We start from the raw sequence: 19,798 nt of genomic DNA on the forward strand, positions 1-19,798 counted from the left end.
TATTTTACATGTCGATCCCAGTTCCCTCTCCCTCCCTCCCTCCTTCCCTCCCTTTTACCCTCTCTGCCCTCTCACATGCACTCTAACCACCCTCCCCTCCCATCCCCCCCCAGAGCATTTTCTTAAGTGTTTATCATGAAGCTCTTTTCTTTGAATGCGTTTCCTGAATCAAGATGACCTCTAAGTTCCTTCTCTGATCCGCCTTGTTATTAGACGTCTATGTATTTGTAAACGTTTGCATTTTCCTTCTACTTCATAGATGCACAGAAATCAGTCTTCTCAGATTTGTTAAGACTTGTTTCATGACTTAGCACGTCACTTGTCTCTTTGGGTCGCTATTTGTATGGAATACATCTTTCAATTTCTCACTTTCCAAACTTGGTGTGGACATTAATCTAAACTTGTTTCATCTTATTTTTTGTAGCCATCTTATGTAAGAACATTTTTTTCATTAATGTATTCAGTCGTTCAATACATGTTTCATAGTGAATGTAATATACTCATAGCCAATTTAATTATTAATAAAAATTTCATGTCAGATAAACAAACATAGAAGAGTGAAACTTTAAGAAATAAAATTTGGGAATAGTATGTATTTAATTCTTTTTTTTTATAACTCTGAGGGGTTGTTGACCTGACACAAACACTTGATTTGACATCCAAATGTATTTTGCTTCTTGCTTCTTGCTGCCTTCCATGGGCCCTGCACTTCCCTTTAGCTATATGCTTATGAACTGCCATTTGATTTTATAATCTAAAGTTCAGATGGTTACAGTGTTGCTTGCCTTGAGCATCAGAAAATTGGTATTTTTGTTAAGTTCAAAAACTAGAAACAATTGAAGATTCACAAGTAGATACGAAATACAAGGGAAAATATCCCATTTCTATATGTTCTGTGCTCCAGGAACAATGACCAAAAATCATTAGTCCATGTGAGAAACTCACAAACAAATCAAGATTATAATAGACATTAAGAAGAAACATAAAAAATAAGGATAAACAGACAATGGTACATGGCATAATTAGGGGGTAAGCTCACAAATTTTGCTAAAGTTAAAAGGACCATAAAAGAAGTTGGAGAGATGGCTCGGAAATTATGAACATCTGTTGCTTTTGCAGAGGACCCAGATTCAGTTCCCAGAACCCATATGGCGACCATCTGTAAAACTTCAGTTCCAGGGCTCCAACAGCACTGAAGATCCAGTGGGAAGGTTTGGCCTCCAATGGCACTGCATGAATGTGGTGTATAGACACACATGCAGACAAAATCAATATGCATAAAATAAAAATAAAATAAATAATAAATGGACCCAATAAAATCTCATCTCCCAAACTCAGGCAAATATGATCTACATCTCAATTTACTTACTTAAAACATTAGTGTGATAATGATACCTGCTTTGTAAGTTTTTCAAGTTAGGAAAATAATTGAGTAACTATAAAAACACAATACTTGGTGTGTATAAACCAGGCAGGCTATGAAGAGTTAATCACAAAATATCATCATTCTCAATGTTAGGCATGAGGACTGAAATGAGGCTATAACTTCCAGTCATTCAAAACAATTCTGGGTAAAAGCATAATACTTGGAAGGAAGGTCTGTAATTAAGGAATTATAGTGAAGGACATATCCTCATAATGGAAAATGGAATTAAAGTTTGAGACTTATGAATTATTGGATAATGGAAAGGAGTGTGCCAGTTGTTGACTGGAGAAAGCTTCAGGCTCAAGGTCACTGCTAAAGGCCAAGATCTAAGCTGGAAGAAGCAAAGGATGAAGGAAGAAATTGATGCTGGGAAAATTGTAGCATGGTCTATTGAGTGTGTCAAGTCAGAGTGTGCCTTCATTTTTATTGGCAGTTTTAAAATGTAAGGCATCATCATTATAAAAATTTAAACAATATAGGACAATAAAAAGTTCAATATATAATTTTCCATGAAATAAATACACTCATAACAAGATAATGAAAGAATGAGAGAAGCTAGCTGGACAGACAAACAGAGAAATAGGTGTATGAGTGGACAGATGGAAATAATTTTTTCTTTCTTTTTTTCTTTTTTAGGGATCAATGTCACTCCCTGATCAGATAGTCTATTGAAACTAGCAAGTTTGGTAAGAGATCCTATCTCAGAAAATAAGATGAAGAGTTGGAGAGATAGCTCAGTGATTAAGTGAAGAGTTGGAGATAGCTCAATGATTAAGAACATGTACTGCTCTTGCAGAGGACCCCAGTAAAGTTCCAGTTCCTAGCACCCATGTTGCATTGTTCATAACCACCTGTAAGTCCAGCTTGAGGGAATCAAATGCTTCTGACTTCTGTATGCAACTACATTCTCCCCCTATTGCCTCTCATGTGTATATACACACACTTGAAATCAAAGCATAAATCTTCAGAATATAAGGTAGAGGGTAATTGAAGAAGACACCCACCCAATACCTCCAAACATGCACACACAGACACATTTATGTGCACACACTCACATGTGCACAGACACATATGTGCAAGCACATGTACACACATATATTCAAGCATATGTACACACTCATATGTGCACAAAACACATGTGCACTTGCACACACATGCATACATATGTGCACACTCACACTTTGCACACACATACTCACATGTACACTCATGTTCACATGTGAACACACGCTCACATGTGCACACACACAAGAAACCAAGGTGAAGGGAAGTCCACTCTGAAGTAGCACTTTCAGAATTTTCTCACTATTCTTGAGAGCTTGTTGGGAGGCTCCAGCAGGGAAACACAGCTACTGAATACCCTTGACTAAAGACTTGTCCTCCTCTATTCATGAAAGGAAGGTCATCCTCTGTCCTTTTTGGCCAAGCACACAGCTTTGGGAGAGACACACATGCAGTGGTGATCAAGGAAGGAGACACAGGCTTAGCCAGCCAGATTAGCGGAATCAAACCTAGCAATCAATGGGGTGACAAATATTGCAGCCAGATTGCCTTCACTGGAAAGAATATTTTCATATAGAAGTAAGATAATGGTAGTACTCTTGTCCATCAGTGCTAACTGATCTCTATGCAGCAACCACTTTGAAGCCATAATTCCAGAATTCTGAAATCAGGGCTGATCATTGACTAATGAGGGACTATTAGACTTTTTCCATAAAACTCATGAATCTGCCTCTTGCCTGTCTAACTCAGAAAGGCTAGTGTAGTAGTGTAGTTTCTGTTCCATGGAATAAGAAGTCCATGGCTACCAATCTTATTCTCTCACACAGTCACTAAAGCAGCTGGTATGAAGTTTTACATTACACTCGACAGTCAGCCAACTGCTGAATGATTACTGTAGAAGCGATAGCTGAACTGATTGAAATGACTCCCATCAACAAGGTCAGCATTGGAACAGCAATGAATCAATGAAATGCATGCATTTTGCTACATTTCTAACCACCATCATCTTAACCAATCATTATTGTTTATCAACAAGTTGTCCTACTGTATAGGGCTGGTACAGGAATTAGTTTTGCTATCAGGAAGAGATGGCTCAAAATTTAAGAGTGCTTGCTGCTTTTCCAAAAGACATGAGTTTAGTTTTCATATTAGGCAGCTCACAACAACCAGGTCTGAGAGGCCTTTAATTCCCAGAGACTTTTTACAACTCTCAAGAACAAATTCTGAAGAGTAAATGCAAATGTAAACCAAGTTCTTTTATATGTAAGAGTGAATTTTATATAAACATAATAAATAAATTAAATACTTTAAAACTTTAAAGTTAAATATATAAAGGCCAAATGAATTAGTACCTGCATATAATAAACAGAACAAATCTTGTTGCATGTTAAGTGTATTATTATGTATTATATATATACATATTATGTATTATAATGTATTATAATCCACTTATCTGCTTATCTATGATATCTGTCTATCTATCATCTGTCTCTATCTATTATCTAGTTATACCTATCATCTGTCTACCCACTCATCTCTGTGACATTTATCCCTTATAGATCAGTCTCTTTATTGTTTTATCATCTATTGAATGCTTTATATGGAATATAAGCATGAAAGAAAGAAGAACAGAAGGAAAAATCCACGGTGGAAGTTAAATGAAAGAAAAAATGTGATGTATTCTAAAACGGAAGCAAGTTTAAAACTGTATATTTAAGGGTACATATTATAGATATCATAGAGAGGACATATCATCTTTCTTAGGAGAAAGTGCCAAAGAGAGAGCACATTTTCTTTAGAGGGAAGAAGGGCATAATGGCATGATAAACAATAAAGATACCTATCAGGTGGGTCTATACATGAAACTGTTCCATACATCATTTTAATGGAGAACTCAAATTCATTATTTGAAGTATCATTAATTTTAATACATTTATTTATACTCTTCCAAGATGTTAAAAATATTAAAACATTTAAAAAATGAATTAAAATTGGGTAATATATTTCAATAATTCTATGGAATTATTTTTGTAGAGCCAACAAAATGTCCTCCTTTTGTTAATTGATAGTTGCACCTTTCAGAAGGACTCAAACAAGATTGTTCTTTGTTCTGTATCACTAAGGATGACAGGTGTACTTAATTGTAACCTACTCTTTCCAAACTGAATGCCTTTAGTTTACTCAATGACTCTTACAAGAAATTGTTTTCCAATCCAGTCAGTATTCTGATTATTTTGTGTTAAGATTTGATAATACATCAAATTCATGATCTCAAATCTGAGTAAATATTGTCTTTGAAATCTTTACACATTGGGTTTGCTCTTTTTATTGGCAAATATTCATCATTTTTTCCAAGCCAAGGAAGATAACTTATCCTAGGTTTTCCTGACATATGTTTCTTCTTGTAGTTATGTTTTTGTTTTGCTTTTAGAATCTGTTTTCCTTATGATTTTCTTGGATCATTCTATAGGAAATTATCTTGAAGTCACTGCCATGGTTGAAAGTCAGAGCAGTGGTGGATCCTGTAATAAAACAGAGAAGCACAGTTCTAGGTGTAATATTAAACATGGAAGACAATTAGTAACACTTAGAATTAGTAAATGAGCAGAATAAGCCATTGTTTCAAAGAGCCTGAAGAAATTATTGGTTTCCTTTGAAGAACACTACCGGCTCCTTAATCTAATCCAGACAGTCTGGCCGAGGCTCAGGTAACAAATTAGATATGGGTGGGAAGTGCCCAACCCAAGGTCTTCAAGGTGCCATTGTTTCCTTTGGTCTTATAAAGGCTGTGCTGAAGTTCCCCCAGCTTCAAGGGAAAGAGACACCATGGCTGCCTCCAGGTTGCTTCTGGTTCTGCTCTCTATGGCCCTGCTGGCCCTGACCTCAGCTCAGAGGGCCAATGAAGGTAAGAGGTAAAACAGGGCTGAAATTCATGGAAAAGAGTACAGTTGGGCTGCTTCTTACATTAATTTCTGTACCATTTTCACAGATGGCAAAGATACAGGTCTGAAAATCTGGCTGTATATTCTAAGACAGGATCTTTATAACGTTTACTATTTGAACATACATAGATTTTACACACACTCTCTCTGTGTGAATATCGTGAAGATGTAATTTACCTGGATATTTTGTTTTCTTTCCGACAAACACCTAAACATTTATAAATCTTGAGAATTTTATTAAATCTTCATGTTTAATGAAAGTTTCATTATTTGGGTCCTGCTGCTCCCAAATTCACTTGCTTCCCTTTCAAAGCATTGCAGTCCAGTAAAGTATAGGGCTCTGCCACACCATCTCCGGTGGAGCCTGTGTGACATGGTGAAAACCATGTTTTTGGACCAGAGACAAGTTCCGTGGAACTTAGTCTCCCGGAGGTTCCTGGCATCCTGCCCCTACACTTTGTTGCAGTGCACTGATCAAGTTCTGTGGATTTGGGTTCTGTACCTTCTCTTTCTTGACTTCTATGGCTTTAATTAATACAACCGGTCCTTGCCAAGTCTTGGTGGAGAGTGGATAGTGAAAGGATAAAAGTTCAGAGACTAATAGGGAAAAGACCCAGGGAGTTCACCAGGAGCAAGGAAGAACAGTCAAGGGATTCCTACTACTATGATTTGTGGTAGAAGGCATTACCTACTCAGAGGATGATGGTGGGTGCCTCCAGTAAACAGGGAAACTCCACAAAAATTCAGGACTACAACCCCTCCTATGCTGTATAGAGGAGTATATGATGATCAGGGAAATAGATGGGTAAATATAGATGGAGAGAAAGTGTATTACACACATAACATTATGGAGAGATTAGCTAGAGCAAGGCCTCTTTGGTGCTTATTGACAAAAGGAACCCAATTAGTTTTAACAAGACAATTGCAAAAATATATATGCTCACCTCCCCCAAAAGTTGGATAGAGAGGGCTTCAAAAACAGCCAAATTGGTCTGACTCGCGATAAACATATATTAAGCTTTGCAAACATCTGCATTTTTACATAGAAGTCAACTCAGCAGAATTCTAAGAATAAAATCGACCTCAGGTCTGAGACTATTAACACTGTCTGGAGGCCAGATGGTACTCAGAGGGTACTTCCTGCTCTGTTCTTTTAGTTTCAAGACAAGTTGTCAACAAGTAACCACTCATCAGATGCAACTATATATAACCTGGCATGGGGTCAAATCTTAGTTCCTAAATCATGTGTATATATCTGATGCTCTCACTGAAGTAAACTTGCAGCAGATTCAAACCGCATCTCTTTGTATTGTGTCTGTCACTTGTGGAATCCTTACCAACCTGATCACTGGAGCCCTCATTCTCCCATGGAGGAGACCCCAAACTGAGTCAGTCTGTGGCAGAGCTCCAATTAGAACATTTGTTTACCGAAATCTGAGGAACTCAGAGTGAAAATATATATTAGAAGCTTTAGCAAAATTTGGCTACCTCATGATACCATCACAACAATCTGTTGGTGAACAAAAATGAGTTTCCTGTTAATGTGATGAAAGGAAGTGTCACTTTTCATTAATTCCTAGGTAAAAGCAAGAGGCAAATTTGGAATATTAAAAAAAAGTAAAGCTCTGAGGTCTGCTTGGATGAATGAAGTCTTTGTTAATATTGGGTAAATATATGTAATTTATGATATGATGGAGGATCTATGAGAGAAGTAATGGATAATAAACAATTATGGCTTCAGAGAGTTGGACAGACTTGTGTTTGATAAAAAGGGTTTTGGATGATTTCCTGAAATAAGCAATCCTTGTTTGAAAAGTTTGTCGTGGGTAGTAAAGTCTTGCTAATGTAGAATGAGTCACTTGGCCATAGATGGTTTGATTCTCATGTTGTATCTGTTCAGGAAATCACATCATTAAGCATGTGGTGCACTGTGAAGGGAGGAATTCATTTGGTTGCATGATTTCCTCTTTACTCCTTGTTCAGTCCCTGATGGGGACTAGGGTTCTCCTTTGGGAATGATGGCTTATTGCATTGAAACCACATATACATGTGTTTTATGTATTATCTATCTACCTACCTACCTACCTATCTATCTATCTATCTATCTATCTATCTATCTATCTATCTATCTATCTTTCCCTAGCAATGTCTTAGGCATATTCTTTTTATATCTATATTTTCTTGACTTATAAAAGTGCACAGTTGGAATTCATTAACTCAAATCTAAAATTTATTATATTTTTCTTTTAACATTCTAGATGATGAAGATTCTCTTCAAGAGCAACGTAAGTCTCTAAGACTACACTTCATTTTCTCTTAGAATATGTCATACTTTGATGTTTGCTTACATTTTTGTCATTTAGAAGTTCTAGAACTGTTTTAGGAAGTCTCAAAGAGAGTAGAAACTCCCCAATGTTTTAGTAGTCCTCAGTTACAATGTTAAACATAAGCCAGCATTTCACATCATGTCTCTTGTGTCAGTGAGATCGTGTCTGAATATCAGCAGAACATACACACCATTTATTTGCAAAGGGTTTTCTCTAAGTAGTCTTGTAGACCATGACTACCAGTGAAGAACACAAATCTCTTCCATTTACAAGAGTTTTGACACCATTGATATATGTCCTAGTTTCTACTGCTGTGATAAAATACTTTGACCAAGTCAAAGTATTGAGAGGAAAGGATTTGTTTCCAGGTAACAGTTCATCACAGAGGGAAGTTAGGGCAGGAATTCTAGCAGGGCAAGAACTTAGGAACATGAGGCAATGAGGAGGCCAAAGAGGACCATGGTTTACTGGCTTGCTCCTTAAGGCTTGCTCAGCCTGCTTTCTTATAGCATGTCCAATGGTGTATTTACTCATAATAGCATGGCTCCTCCCCCATTAATCACAATTAGGAAAATACTCTGCAGGCTTGCCTGCCTATAGCTGGATCTTATGGAGGCATATTTTCAATTGTGGTTCTTTCCTCTCAGAGGACTCCAACTTGTATCAAGTTGACATAACACCAGATAGCACAACATATAACTCGTTTGAACAGCGACTATATTAGGTAATTTACTTAAAAATTATGGCTATTCAATCAGTAAATGTCCCAATAAAGAAATGGTAGAATCAGATAAAATGAATTAATGAACAAATTTGTTCTTTAAAAAAGAGTTCTTAGAGCTGGACCTGATCGCACAGGCTTTTATTCCTTACTGAAGAGACTGAAGAGGATGGTTTATAGGTCTAATGTCTAAATGGGCTACACAGTGAATTCAAGTCTAGCCAAGACAATTCAGCAATTTTAATTTGAAAGGTAAAGGAAATTTGGGTCAGTAGTGGAGCACTTGCCTATCATTTGAGTCTCTAGCCTCAATCCCATGACATCAAACAAGATGTCATATAGCCATTTGTCTTAAGAATGCTTCCTGACTTGTTAATAATCTCTCTACTCGCAATTACATTTTAAATTTCATTGTGTGTGTGTGTGTGTGTGTGTGTGTGTGTGTGTGTGTGTGCGTGCGTTTGTGTCCTGTTCTTCCTTCACAGAATCCCATGAAGACTCCCATGGATCAGGTGAGATAGTTCAGCTTCAATTAAGTTAATGAAAATTATTTTGAATTATGTCTAGCAACTTCTGGATTCCTGGTATTATAATTTTTTGTCATAATTATACTTTATTTATTTACCTATTTTTACTTAAATTAAAAACAATCTTATTTTACATATCAATCCCAGTTCCCACCCCCTCCCATTTTCTAATTCCCCCTACCATACCCCCATCCCACCCACATCCACTCCTCAGGAAGGGTAAGGCCTCCCATGGGGGAATCATCAAAGACTGCCACATTATTTGGGGCAAGACATAGACCTAGCCCTCCCCTGTGTATCTAGGCTGAGAGAGTATCCCTCTCTAGGGAATGGGCTCCCAAATTCCACTCATGCACTAGGGATAAATACTGCCAGAGGCCCCATAGACTGCCCAAGCCCTCCGACTGACACCCACATTCAGGGGGCCTGGTTCAGTCTTATGCTGGTTCCCCAGCTCTCAGTCTGGGGTCTGTGAGCTGACTTCCTAGAACCCAGTTATAGAGAGGGAGGAGTGATGAGCAAAGGGGTCAAGACCATGCTGGGGAAACCCACAAAACAACTAGCTCATTTAGTATAAAATTTGTCTAACTTTTTAGGGCAAAAAGGTTATGCTTAACCTTTAAATTTATTATCTCTCCATTTTTCTATTTAGTTTTTAGTTCCACATTGTAAAAGGTTCAAACAACTGAAAAAGGGCAAAATAACAATAATAATATCAACAAAATGAGAAAGACGAGGAAAAAGAGGACGAAAAACAGTGTTTGCTATGGAGCCTCCTTTGTGATATTCAATGTGAGGTTATTGTTTTCCTCTGCCTTTCTTTCCTTGCCTTGGATGCCCTTATGATTGCATAGCTATTTATCATTTCCCGAAATAAACATTTTGATAAGTTATAGTATCTAATCTAATTCACTAACAAACCACATCTACAATCACCATGGCATACCCCTTTTGCCACCTCTGAGGGTGCAATGGCTAAATGGGGCATGGTTGCTCTCCTTGTGGAACCTAGAATCTAATAGATGGGGATGCTTGGGCACAATGAGGATCACTGTCAGGAAAGTGGGCACAGAAAATTATAGTTCTCACAGTACAGGAGGAAAAAAAGACCTCATACAAGCGATGGCAGAACCACAGCTACATCTATGCTTGCGTTATAGCTATACATATATTCACTAGTCCTAGGAGATTAGAAAGCCATATAGTTGAAGTAATATGAGGAGCTGAAAGTGTGAGTTAGCATCAGAGCATGAAATGTATTATGAATAGCACATTGATTTTCTACCCATCCTTTAAGCAACAGACACGTGTAACAACTGCTTTATATCATGATTTCTCCCAGGCACTCAGAAATATGATGGAATGTGGGTGATTTCATGTGTAATATACCAAGTTCAAGTTCTGAATAGATGGCACTATATAATAATGGCAGGGGTATAAATTGGGACAGAGAAGCAGAATGTTCCTGATTAAGTAATTATACACGAGTAGGCAAGATCGCTCTGACCCTTTTCTTCTAGGTACTGGACCTGCTCATTACCTAATACCATCTACCCCAGTCAAACAATTTCTCACTAAATCAAGTCAATGATAGATTCTGCGATTATCTTGTTAAGTTCATGGTGATCCTTTCTCTATTTTTGATCTTTTTTCTGGATATGTGTTCTCTATCCCAAAAAAGTTAGTCATTTCTATGCAGGGCTAAAGGAAATAAAGGACCACATTAAAGAACAAATAAGTGAGCACGGCAAGATGGCTGAGAACTTCATCAAAGGGAACGAGAAGCGCAACAAAGGGAAAGGCAGAGGTGGTAACCGAGGCTCTGATGGTGAAAGCTTGAGAGGTCAGGATCGCCAGAGTGGAAATCAGCAAGGAAGAGGTGGCCAAGGAGGCCGTGGCCGCGGTGGCCAGAAAGGCGAGAAAGGCCAGAATGCAAAAGGTGGCCAGAAAACACAACGTGGGAAAGGTGGCAAGAGAAACCAGAGGGGTCAGTACTACAGCAGTCCTGGTGTCCAGTGCAAAGGGGAACCAGCTAAAGATGGCCTCCTACGGTTCCCTGGGGACTAATTACACGCTCTCACGTATTCATTTCTCTTTGTATTCCCCAATTCTTCTCGTCGTTTTGACATTTTTTCGCAGATAAGTTCTTGCCATGGCTCTCCCTGCCTCACATCTACACCCAGAAAGGCCCTCTCCCTTCTAGCAGCAGGACGTGCCCTTTCTGCCCTGTCAGAACTTCTCTCATCAGATTAGTTTAATGTGTCTCCAAGTTCTTTTTCTCTCTCTCCCATCATCTCTCCCTTTCTCTCTTCTTCCTTCTCTTCCCCCTCTCTTGGTTACTTCCTTTTCCTGCTCTCTCCTCCCTTTCTCTCTCTCTCTCTCTCATTGTGAGATAGGGGCTTCACTTTGTAGCCCAGGCTGGTCTGGAATTCACTATGGAATCCAAGCTGGCCTCACATTCATGGTCTTCACACTTTAGCCTCCTGGGCGCTAGGGTAACAAGCACAGGTCACCATGTCCAGCAGTATAAAGTATTTTAATGAGATATGTTTAGGACTGTTGGACTTCTAAAGTCTTTCTCTTTGTTTCAGAGAACGATGGACAACTTTCAGAAGAGTAAACTACTTGGCCCTCCCTTCCCTCAAATTCAAAGCATCAATAAAATCACCAGCATGGATTCTTTGGCTGCTGTTTTCCTTCTAGAATAATGATTCTCCCTAGAGAATACCTGATTTGTGCTCTGGAGTTTCACAGACACTTAGATGTTAGTAATTTGTTGATGGCTTAACATGTGCTTAAAAGGAAAGGGCAACATTCTTGTAATCAGTGACCAAATTATCAATACACAAACTTTTTCTTAGTTTAAATGGAAACTTACATTGTGAGCTTCTCTGACAATATTTCAATGCCCAATGTCGTTTTGCCACATTTGTGTGTATCTTGGTTTTAAGAGAGTACCCAGGACTACCAGAAGTAAGGGGGAAAACCCACAGAAGAATCTTCCTAAGGCTTTCAGAAAAAATGAGCTCTATTTACATTTTGCAATTTTAGCATCCAGCGCTGTAACAGAAATCATGCAACACATTTGTGTGGTTGGAGCATTCTCTACTTCCCTCCAGCTTGAGGAACTTGGTTATAGCAGCTTAGAAAAAATTACAGGAGGAAATTCACTTTCCAGATGCTTTTCATGAATAAACATAGAAGAAACATCACACACACACACACACACACACACACACACACACACACGCACACACCCCATTCTATCTATCAAACTTCTGAGAGAAGGAAAAGAGAGAGGGAAGGAGGATGACCCAGAGAGGTCTGGGTCGGCCCAATGCTGGTTCCCCAGCTATGAGTCTGGGGTCCGTGAGCTCCCCCTTGTTCAGGTCAGCTGATTCTGTGGGTTCTATAGCCTGGCTTATCACTCCTCCCTCTCTGCAACTAGATTGCAGGAGTTCGGCTCAGTGTTTAGCTGGACCAAGGCAACTTTTATAAGGGAAAGCATTTAATTGAGGCAGCTTACAGTTTCAGATGTATAGTGCATTATGAGCATGGCCTGAAACATACATGTAGGCAGGCATGGTGTGGAAGAAGGAGCTGAGTATTCGACATCTGGGTGTGCAGGAAGAAGAGAACCTCTAGGCCTGGCTTGGGCTTTTTTGTTTGTGTATGTATTTTATGTATATGAGTGCTCTGTCTTCATATATACCCGAATGCCAGAAGAAGGCATTGGATCCCATTATAGGTAGTTATGAGCCACCATGTGGATGCTGGGAACTGAACTCAGGACCTCTGGAAGAGTCTCTTCCAGTGCTCTTAACTGGTAAACCTTCTCTATAGCTCCTGGCTTGGGATTTTTAAAACTCAAAACTCAGTGACACATTTCTCCAACAAGGACACACCTCCTAATCCCTTGAAATAGTGCCACTCCCTAAGTATTTAAATATATGATCCTGTGGGGGCATTCTAATTCACACCATCACACTTTTTTGGTTAATCCTTCTAGGGTTCTACCCTTCTAGCCCCTGTTTTCTACTCTAGGCATCTCTTTCAGTTGATTCCATATCCAATCATATTTGCAATCAAGATTAACCACAAATCCACCCCTTGTCAACTTGATATCCAATTCAATGCCACACTTAATTTCTGCGGGAAGACAGTAACGAGGTCATGATTCTGCCTAACATGACATAACTGTCCAATGTGCAGCCAAGAACACAGTCTTCCTTCCCCAGAATAAATGGCTGAGTCCCTTGAGAAGTGCTTAGTCTCTCACAAATGAAATTTGACAACATAGACTGTTGCAATCACTGGCAAAGAAAGAGAGAAAAAATATCTGCTTACTGATTGCATATACATACATGTACAAATTCACTCAGCAAAGTGTAAATGGATTTTTCTTTGTACCTCCAGCTAGCTCCCGAATCTCCATATGGAGACTTATTATGAAATCTCAGCAGATAGCTTAAGCTTGTTTCTAACTAGTTTTGTATCTTAATTCAATCCATGTCTTTTACTCTACTTTTTGCCTCGTGGCTTTATTACCACATCTTCATAGTGCCCATCCTGCTTGCGCTGCATCTGACTGGAGACTCTGCCTTCTTCTTCTCAGTGTTCACTCTGCTCTCAAAATCCTGCCTAGCTATTGGTTATTTAGATTTTTATCAAACCAATCACAGTGACATATCTTCACACCGTGTAAAGGAATATTCTACCACAACACAAAGTATGACAGAAATATGGCAATTATAATCCTTATTTCTGTAATTAGTTACATGCCTGTTATTTATAACTATCTTCTCCTACTAATTTTGTGTTTCTTCCATCTTCATTGATCACCTTATCAGGTTTTGTTCTTTTGACTGGAGGGGGGACCCATCTGCCCCTGAAGGATCTAGGTCATTTGTCATTCTATCTGGACTGAATATTGTAGTTTCCCATTGACCCAGCCCAATGCCCTGATTTCTCCTCTGAAACACCATGAAACAAACTTCTACTGTCTGTGTTTCTCCCAGCACTTTTTTTTTCTCAGTTTGCCAAGCTGTGACTGTTTATTAACTGACCAGATTACAAAAATACCACAGGCACCTTAGTTCATCCATCTAATAAGCCTGTTTATCTGGTCTTCCTTGTTGCCAGCATCACCACCTTCCACAAAGTGAGTGGTCTTTTTCTTCATCCCGCCCCGTGGAGAAGACAGTTTGAAAGGCCATAGGAAGTTGTTGGCTTCCTTGAAGCATTTCTCATGGATCAGATCCTCCATGCAGATAATGCCCTATTTACCAAGAGATCAAGCAATCAAGGAATTGTCCGTCAAGGCAATTCTCTTCTTATTTATTTTGCCATAGCCACGCTTGTAGATGAGCTCGTTTACTGACTTCAGGTTTGGGTACCCCCCTCTGCAGTGTATGGTTCCACGATCCTCAGCATGTTAATCGAAGCCTTGTTGAGCTTAACAAATGTGCCATTGAAGATCTGACGAAGACGGAGCAGCTGCAACACCTTGCGGACCTTTGGGCTCACACCATTGATACCTCGGATTCGGATGACGAATGCCAGCTTGGGTTCTGCAGGCACGTAGAAGTTTCTGGCTTTCCTTGCCATCCTAGCCATATGAATCTCCGTCCAGTTACATCTGCCTGTAGTCCTTGTGATAATGCTTTGCCTTTTCATAGATGAGCTTCCTCCGTGCCTTCCGGAGCGTCTTCAGTGCAAACTTTTTCCGGAAGCGCTTCACCTTCAGCTTCACCTTCAGCTCGGAGAAATTCCTTCGCTTTTTCTTAAAGGTCTCTAGCACAGAAGGAACCTTTTTTTTCTTCTCAGGCGTGGCCTCCATGTCTCCTTCCAGTGGGGGAGGGGGGAGAGAGGACCAAACCTCCACTAGAACGATCTTTTAAGCACTGTTTACAGTAGTTGAGTGCTTTTTATAGTTCAAAGTCACAATTTTTTCCCACACTTCTTTGGCAAACAAGTTCCAAAGACTTATGAACCACATGGCCAGGTTTATCACAGCAGTGATCCCACTTCTGATACTGCAATGCACGCATAGTACAAACATGGTCTATTAGTTTGGTTTATATGATGGACTAAGTAGTTCAATGACACCTTCTGGCACACTGAGACACAGGACACAGTATCTTCTCAATCTATGAGGATGGGTGCCTCAGGGGTTTCGATCTGGCACTGAAGGGCTGCAGGGTGCATGTGAATTCTCGCTTCTTCAATACGACTGCGGAAGGGCTGAAAGAAATCTAGGTTCCAATGTCAGCAACGGATGTGGTGGAACGGGCGGCAGCGGTTGACTCACTAGCAATCACAGCTCTGTTTTCTCCTGCCGTCACAAAGTGTCGCTCTCTGGGACAGTCCTCCACCCTTAATGAATTCCAGGAAACACCCACCCAGACCTGTCAGACATGCCAGTCGGTTGATTCCAAGCCTAATCAGGTTGATAATCAGCTCCGATTTTACTTTCTTGGTATAGATTTATCCTAATTCAGTACAAAATGATCCCTCATCTTTAGTTACTCTCAGTTGTATAGTTATGGTTTGTAACTATGTATATTTGACTATTATTTGTCTTCCATGGTATTTTCCGCGACTGTACCTCACAGAAGACCGTGGGATTTATCATATCTCATATGCATTTCCAGCACCTACAACTGTGTCTGGTGACTAGACAGTCAAGGTAAGAAAAGCTATTTACTGAGCATGTGAGGAACAGAACCAGAAAGGAACTCAGCTTTGCTCTCTGTGGCCCATTCACTGAGCCCTTATAGAGAAAGCTTGAAAATTCACCATAGTTACCGTAAAAGAAGCTATGCGAATCTACTATTCATCATTTTTGTTTATCTCTACAGGATTTTCAACAATTAACACAATGAACTCAGGTTGCCAGACTTGTTAATCAAGCCCCATACTAGTCAGGCCATTTTCCTGCCCTATTGCTTTAAAAAATTTTTTTTTTAATTGTTTGATATTATACTATAATTGCAGAATTTCCCTTCTCGCTTTCTCCTCTCCAACATCTATGCACCTCCACTTTGAGCTCTCTCATCCTTTGAGATAGGGCCTGGCTATGTAGCCCAGACTGGCCATACAATCCCCTTCCTTCACCTCTCTCAGACTATCAAGAGCTAGAGAGGCAGACTCCTCTCACCACACCCGGCTCTCTGCAGCCCCGCCCCCTCATCCTCAGTCACACTTTTTCCTCTTCCTGTTTCTTTTCGCTTCTCACCGGCCTTCCCTTTTCTCTTAGTTGTTTCCTTTACTTCCTTTCCTGGCCTTGCATTCTCTTTCTTTTCCTCTCATCGGTTATGTTTATTTTTTTTTTATTATACTTTTTTTTAAGTAGGCTTGCAAAATGATGGGTTTCTGTATGATATTGCTACTTGTGTTCATCACAGTACTTTGCTCATATCATTACTATTTGCCATTGTCCTCCCCTGTCATTCTCCTCCTCCTGTTGGTCCTTTTCCTTCTCTTAGTAGTCCATTCCCACTTTCATATCTCCCCACCTCTCTCTCTCTCTCTTTCTCTCTCACGTACTTTTAAATCTTGGTTTCATATATGAGGGGACATGCAATATTTGTCGTTATTTTTTACCACCAGTATGCTCTCCCATATCTCTTCCCTGTTCCTTTAGACTTCTTTAAGATCCTTAAAAGTCCACTTTCTATTTTGATACTTTGTCAATATCCGCCCATCCATCCATTTAAGTCTATATTCTCCATTTCAGCGAACACACCCAGTTTTTGTTTTTCCAGGTCTGACTTATTTCAGTTATCACGATGCTCTACAATTCTATTTATGTTCTTGCTAATGATATAACTCCATTCTTTTTTATGGCTGAATAAAACTCCATTATGTATATGTATATTTTCTGTATTGATCCATCTGTTGATGGATATATAGGTTTGTTCCATATCTTAGTTATTATGAATAGTGTTGCAATAAACACGGTAATACAAGTATCTCTGTAGCATGCTGACATAGTCTTCAGGTATGTACCCGGGTTTGGTATAACTGATTCTGTTTTCAATATTGAAGGCTATATTCTGTCATGATATCTTTATAATCTTTGCCTGATACAGTCTAGATGTTCAGAAGCAAAATTACAGGTGTTCCTTGTGGAAAAAATTGCTTCAATATTCAGCCATAGGCACTTTCTAAAAAGTAAGTTTCTATGTAAAACCTACCTATTTCTAGAATGTTTTTCATCCACTGATGTGTATCTTAAATAAAATTTGAATTTAATATAACAGTTAATCACAATTTATTTGTGAACAGTGTTTATACTCAGAGTTAATTTCCCACATATTACATATTTCCAAAGCATTTTTAAAGAATCATAACCTGAGACAGATCTGGAGCTATACACTTTAATCCTATCACTGGGAGGTAGAAGCAGGCAGACTTCTGTGAGTTCAAAGTCAGTCTAGTCCTTATAGTATGTACCGGGCTAGTCATAATCACATGTCTTCAAAACAAAAATCCTCACTTGGTACTTGATTCTTCTCCAATCATGAATGTAGTTTGATGACCTGAGAAATAAATGCTAAGTAGGGTAATAAGAATGAACTCCTTCTTTTAGTGAGGATGCAAACAACAGTGAGATGCTGTTACAGTCGTTTTGAATTTGTCAGGTGGCTTTGCATTTGGAGAAGTGATCCAGAGCTGACTATGAAAATGGTTATTCATTATAATTTATTCAGAATTTTTTTTTGAAATGCCAACTCTGTAGTGAGGGAGAGAGAAACAGAGATAGATACATGCAAAGTTGTTGTAATTGAGATTTCCCAAGATTCATCTTAAGGCTATTAGAAGGATGTCACTGCATGAAACCAATATTCACATAAGAACAAAAGATAATGAACCTGTCTTCCGTTGCCTTAGAAAGTGAAAGCTTTTCTTCAGATCTATTCATGCTGTTAACAGTTTCTTCCCTTTAGCATAGCCTTTACTTTACATAGCACCCTCGCAGATGCTTGTCTTAGTTTACTGTTGCCCAGGATTAGGATAAACGAATGACCTGATGGGTAGATCAGAGCTATCAACTCACCCCAAATCACAGCTAACTCACTTTCTGGCATAAAGTAGCTGGAGGTGGCTATGAGAAAGGCCAGACAGTAGGCGATGAACAGGACAAGGAAGGAGATTACTGCTTTCATGGCTCTGATGTGAGCTGTTGTGCTGGGATCTTTGTACCCTGTTGCATGGAGCTGCATCTGCCGAGTGTGTCTCCATAAGGAGAGGATCAAGAGGAGAAATGAGAGCAGGGACACAGAAAAGGGGAGCAGCATGACCAGGTTGAGATTTACCTTAACAGAAGCATGTCCAGCTATATTTACTTTGCATCTCAAAGTAGAGTTTATCCTCTCTTTTGTCTTGACGCAACGTCTGAAATCATCATTCAGATTCTCAGTAACTGGAAGGCTAAAACACAAGGAGAGGACACAGCACAACAGGAGAGTCCTGAGAATTAGCTTGTCAATTCTCCGCTTGATCCAGAGGAAGAGAGGGTGGAAGAAGTTTGCTATCTTGAAGAAATAGAAAATGCTGAGGCAGGTGGCAAACCAGACACTTAAATGATTGGTGAGCGTCCAGAAGAAGTCAATGATCCTCATTTCTTTACCTATGTTGTAGGTGTCTGGATACTGCACCATTATAAAACAATCTAATAGGATGATACACTGTAGACCAATTCTGGACATGGCCAGACTTGTGAGGATTGAATCCATAGAGGCAATCTTCTTACTCTTGATCCAGCCCATGAAGTTTACCAATGCAATGAATGTGTTTCCTGAGATCCCTACCAAGGCCTCGCCAATAGCTACAAGCATTAAGGTAGTATGCATCTTATATGACATTTTAAGTAGAGAAATATCCAGTTAGTTTCTGATTGATTTGATGTAGTTTGATCTCTATGCTTGGTGGTTTAGAGTTCGCTGTCCTTGTCTTTACCTCTTTACGTTGTAGCCTGTCTTGTGAGGAAGACTGGAGGTAGTTTAACTAAACCTCAATTAATCTGGTAAACAGTGTGTTTGTCCATCCTTAGCCTAGATAGTGTATGTCTGTTTATCTTCTCAGGAGGTCATTCTATTCTACACACAGTTAATTTAGGCTGAGCTACTGTTTGCCAAAATGCAAATTGACTCAACTCCTTCCTGTGGTCCCATGCTATTTAGCTGAGGCTAAGTTTTACAAATTTGGCATTTAGTAATCATACCAGGAACTTCAACAGAGCCACTATATTGACTAAATAAAAATTCAAATTAAACTTGAATTTCAGATAAACAGTGAACATTTAAAAATAATATTTTAGAACTTAGAATGTAGCAAAAGATCAACACTTTTAAGAAGTACAGAAGCTAAACTTAGTTGGGTGTCCTGTATTATATCAGGTAACCAATCATCAAGAATTTTCTAGCAATTTAAAAATTGGTAGCAGCTGAAATTTATGGAGGACTCCCATCTTGGTGGATAATTATACTGTTTATTATTAAAGAATTTAAAATTTGGATCCACATTGAAAAATGGACAATTTAAGGATGTTTAACAAACTAACTCTCCCTATAACTTAGTCCTCCGATTTTTAAAATTTCACCATTTGTGTGTACACAACACTAGTTGAATGTTGAATGCTTCTTTTCCCTCATCTTTCTTTTCCTTCTTTTGGAAAAAAAAAAAAGGTTCATTGTATTTCATTAAGTTTTAAACTTCTATTTTTTTTTGAAATGCACCATAATGAAAAAGGAAAGATAAGCCATAGGATAAACAAAATCATTCTTACGAGCATATTTATCATAAAAAGCTTACATTTAGAATACTAAGGAATTCTGAAAATGCAGCAT

The 19,798-nt window shown here is 39.0% G+C and overlaps 2 protein-coding genes and 1 pseudogene across 2 annotated transcripts; 1 reads left to right on the plus strand and 2 right to left on the minus strand.

Moving 5' to 3' along the window:
- Window positions 1–5,229: 5,229 nt before the first annotated feature.
- Window positions 5,230–11,012, plus strand: LOC127212894 (anti-sigma-I factor RsgI). Its single transcript, XM_051173086.1, has 3 exons — window positions 5,230–5,333; window positions 7,629–7,655; window positions 10,645–11,012. Exons 1-3 carry the CDS (start codon window positions 5,255–5,257, stop codon window positions 11,010–11,012), a joined length of 474 nt encoding a protein of 157 aa, XP_051029043.1. The 5' UTR covers window positions 5,230–5,254.
- A 3,010-nt stretch (window positions 11,013–14,022) lies between these two features.
- LOC127239141 (60S ribosomal protein L7-like) lies at window positions 14,023–14,784 on the minus strand (annotated as a pseudogene).
- Window positions 14,785–17,863: 3,079 nt separating this feature from the next.
- LOC127212895 (taste receptor type 2 member 7-like) lies at window positions 17,864–18,814 on the minus strand. The gene is given in 1 exon segment (XM_051173087.1): window positions 17,864–18,814. A coding segment is annotated over 1 exon segment (951 nt).
- Between the last annotated feature and the right edge of the window lie 984 nt (window positions 18,815–19,798).

This window comes from Phodopus roborovskii, unplaced genomic scaffold (genome assembly GCF_943737965.1).
Source record: "Phodopus roborovskii unplaced genomic scaffold, PHOROB, whole genome shotgun sequence".
NCBI lineage: Eukaryota > Metazoa > Chordata > Mammalia > Rodentia > Cricetidae > Phodopus > Phodopus roborovskii.

Coding starts and splice junctions, on each gene's coding strand:
- LOC127212894 (XM_051173086.1), top strand. CDS start 5,255: ATGGCTGCCTCCAGGTTGCTTCTGGTTCTGCTCTCTATGGCCCTGCTG. Junction 5,334..7,628: donor AGCTCAGAGGGCCAATGAAG/GTAAGAGGTAAA, acceptor TTAACATTCTAG/ATGATGAAGATTCTCTTCAA. Junction 7,656..10,644: donor AGATTCTCTTCAAGAGCAAC/GTAAGTCTCTAA, acceptor ATTTCTATGCAG/GGCTAAAGGAAATAAAGGAC.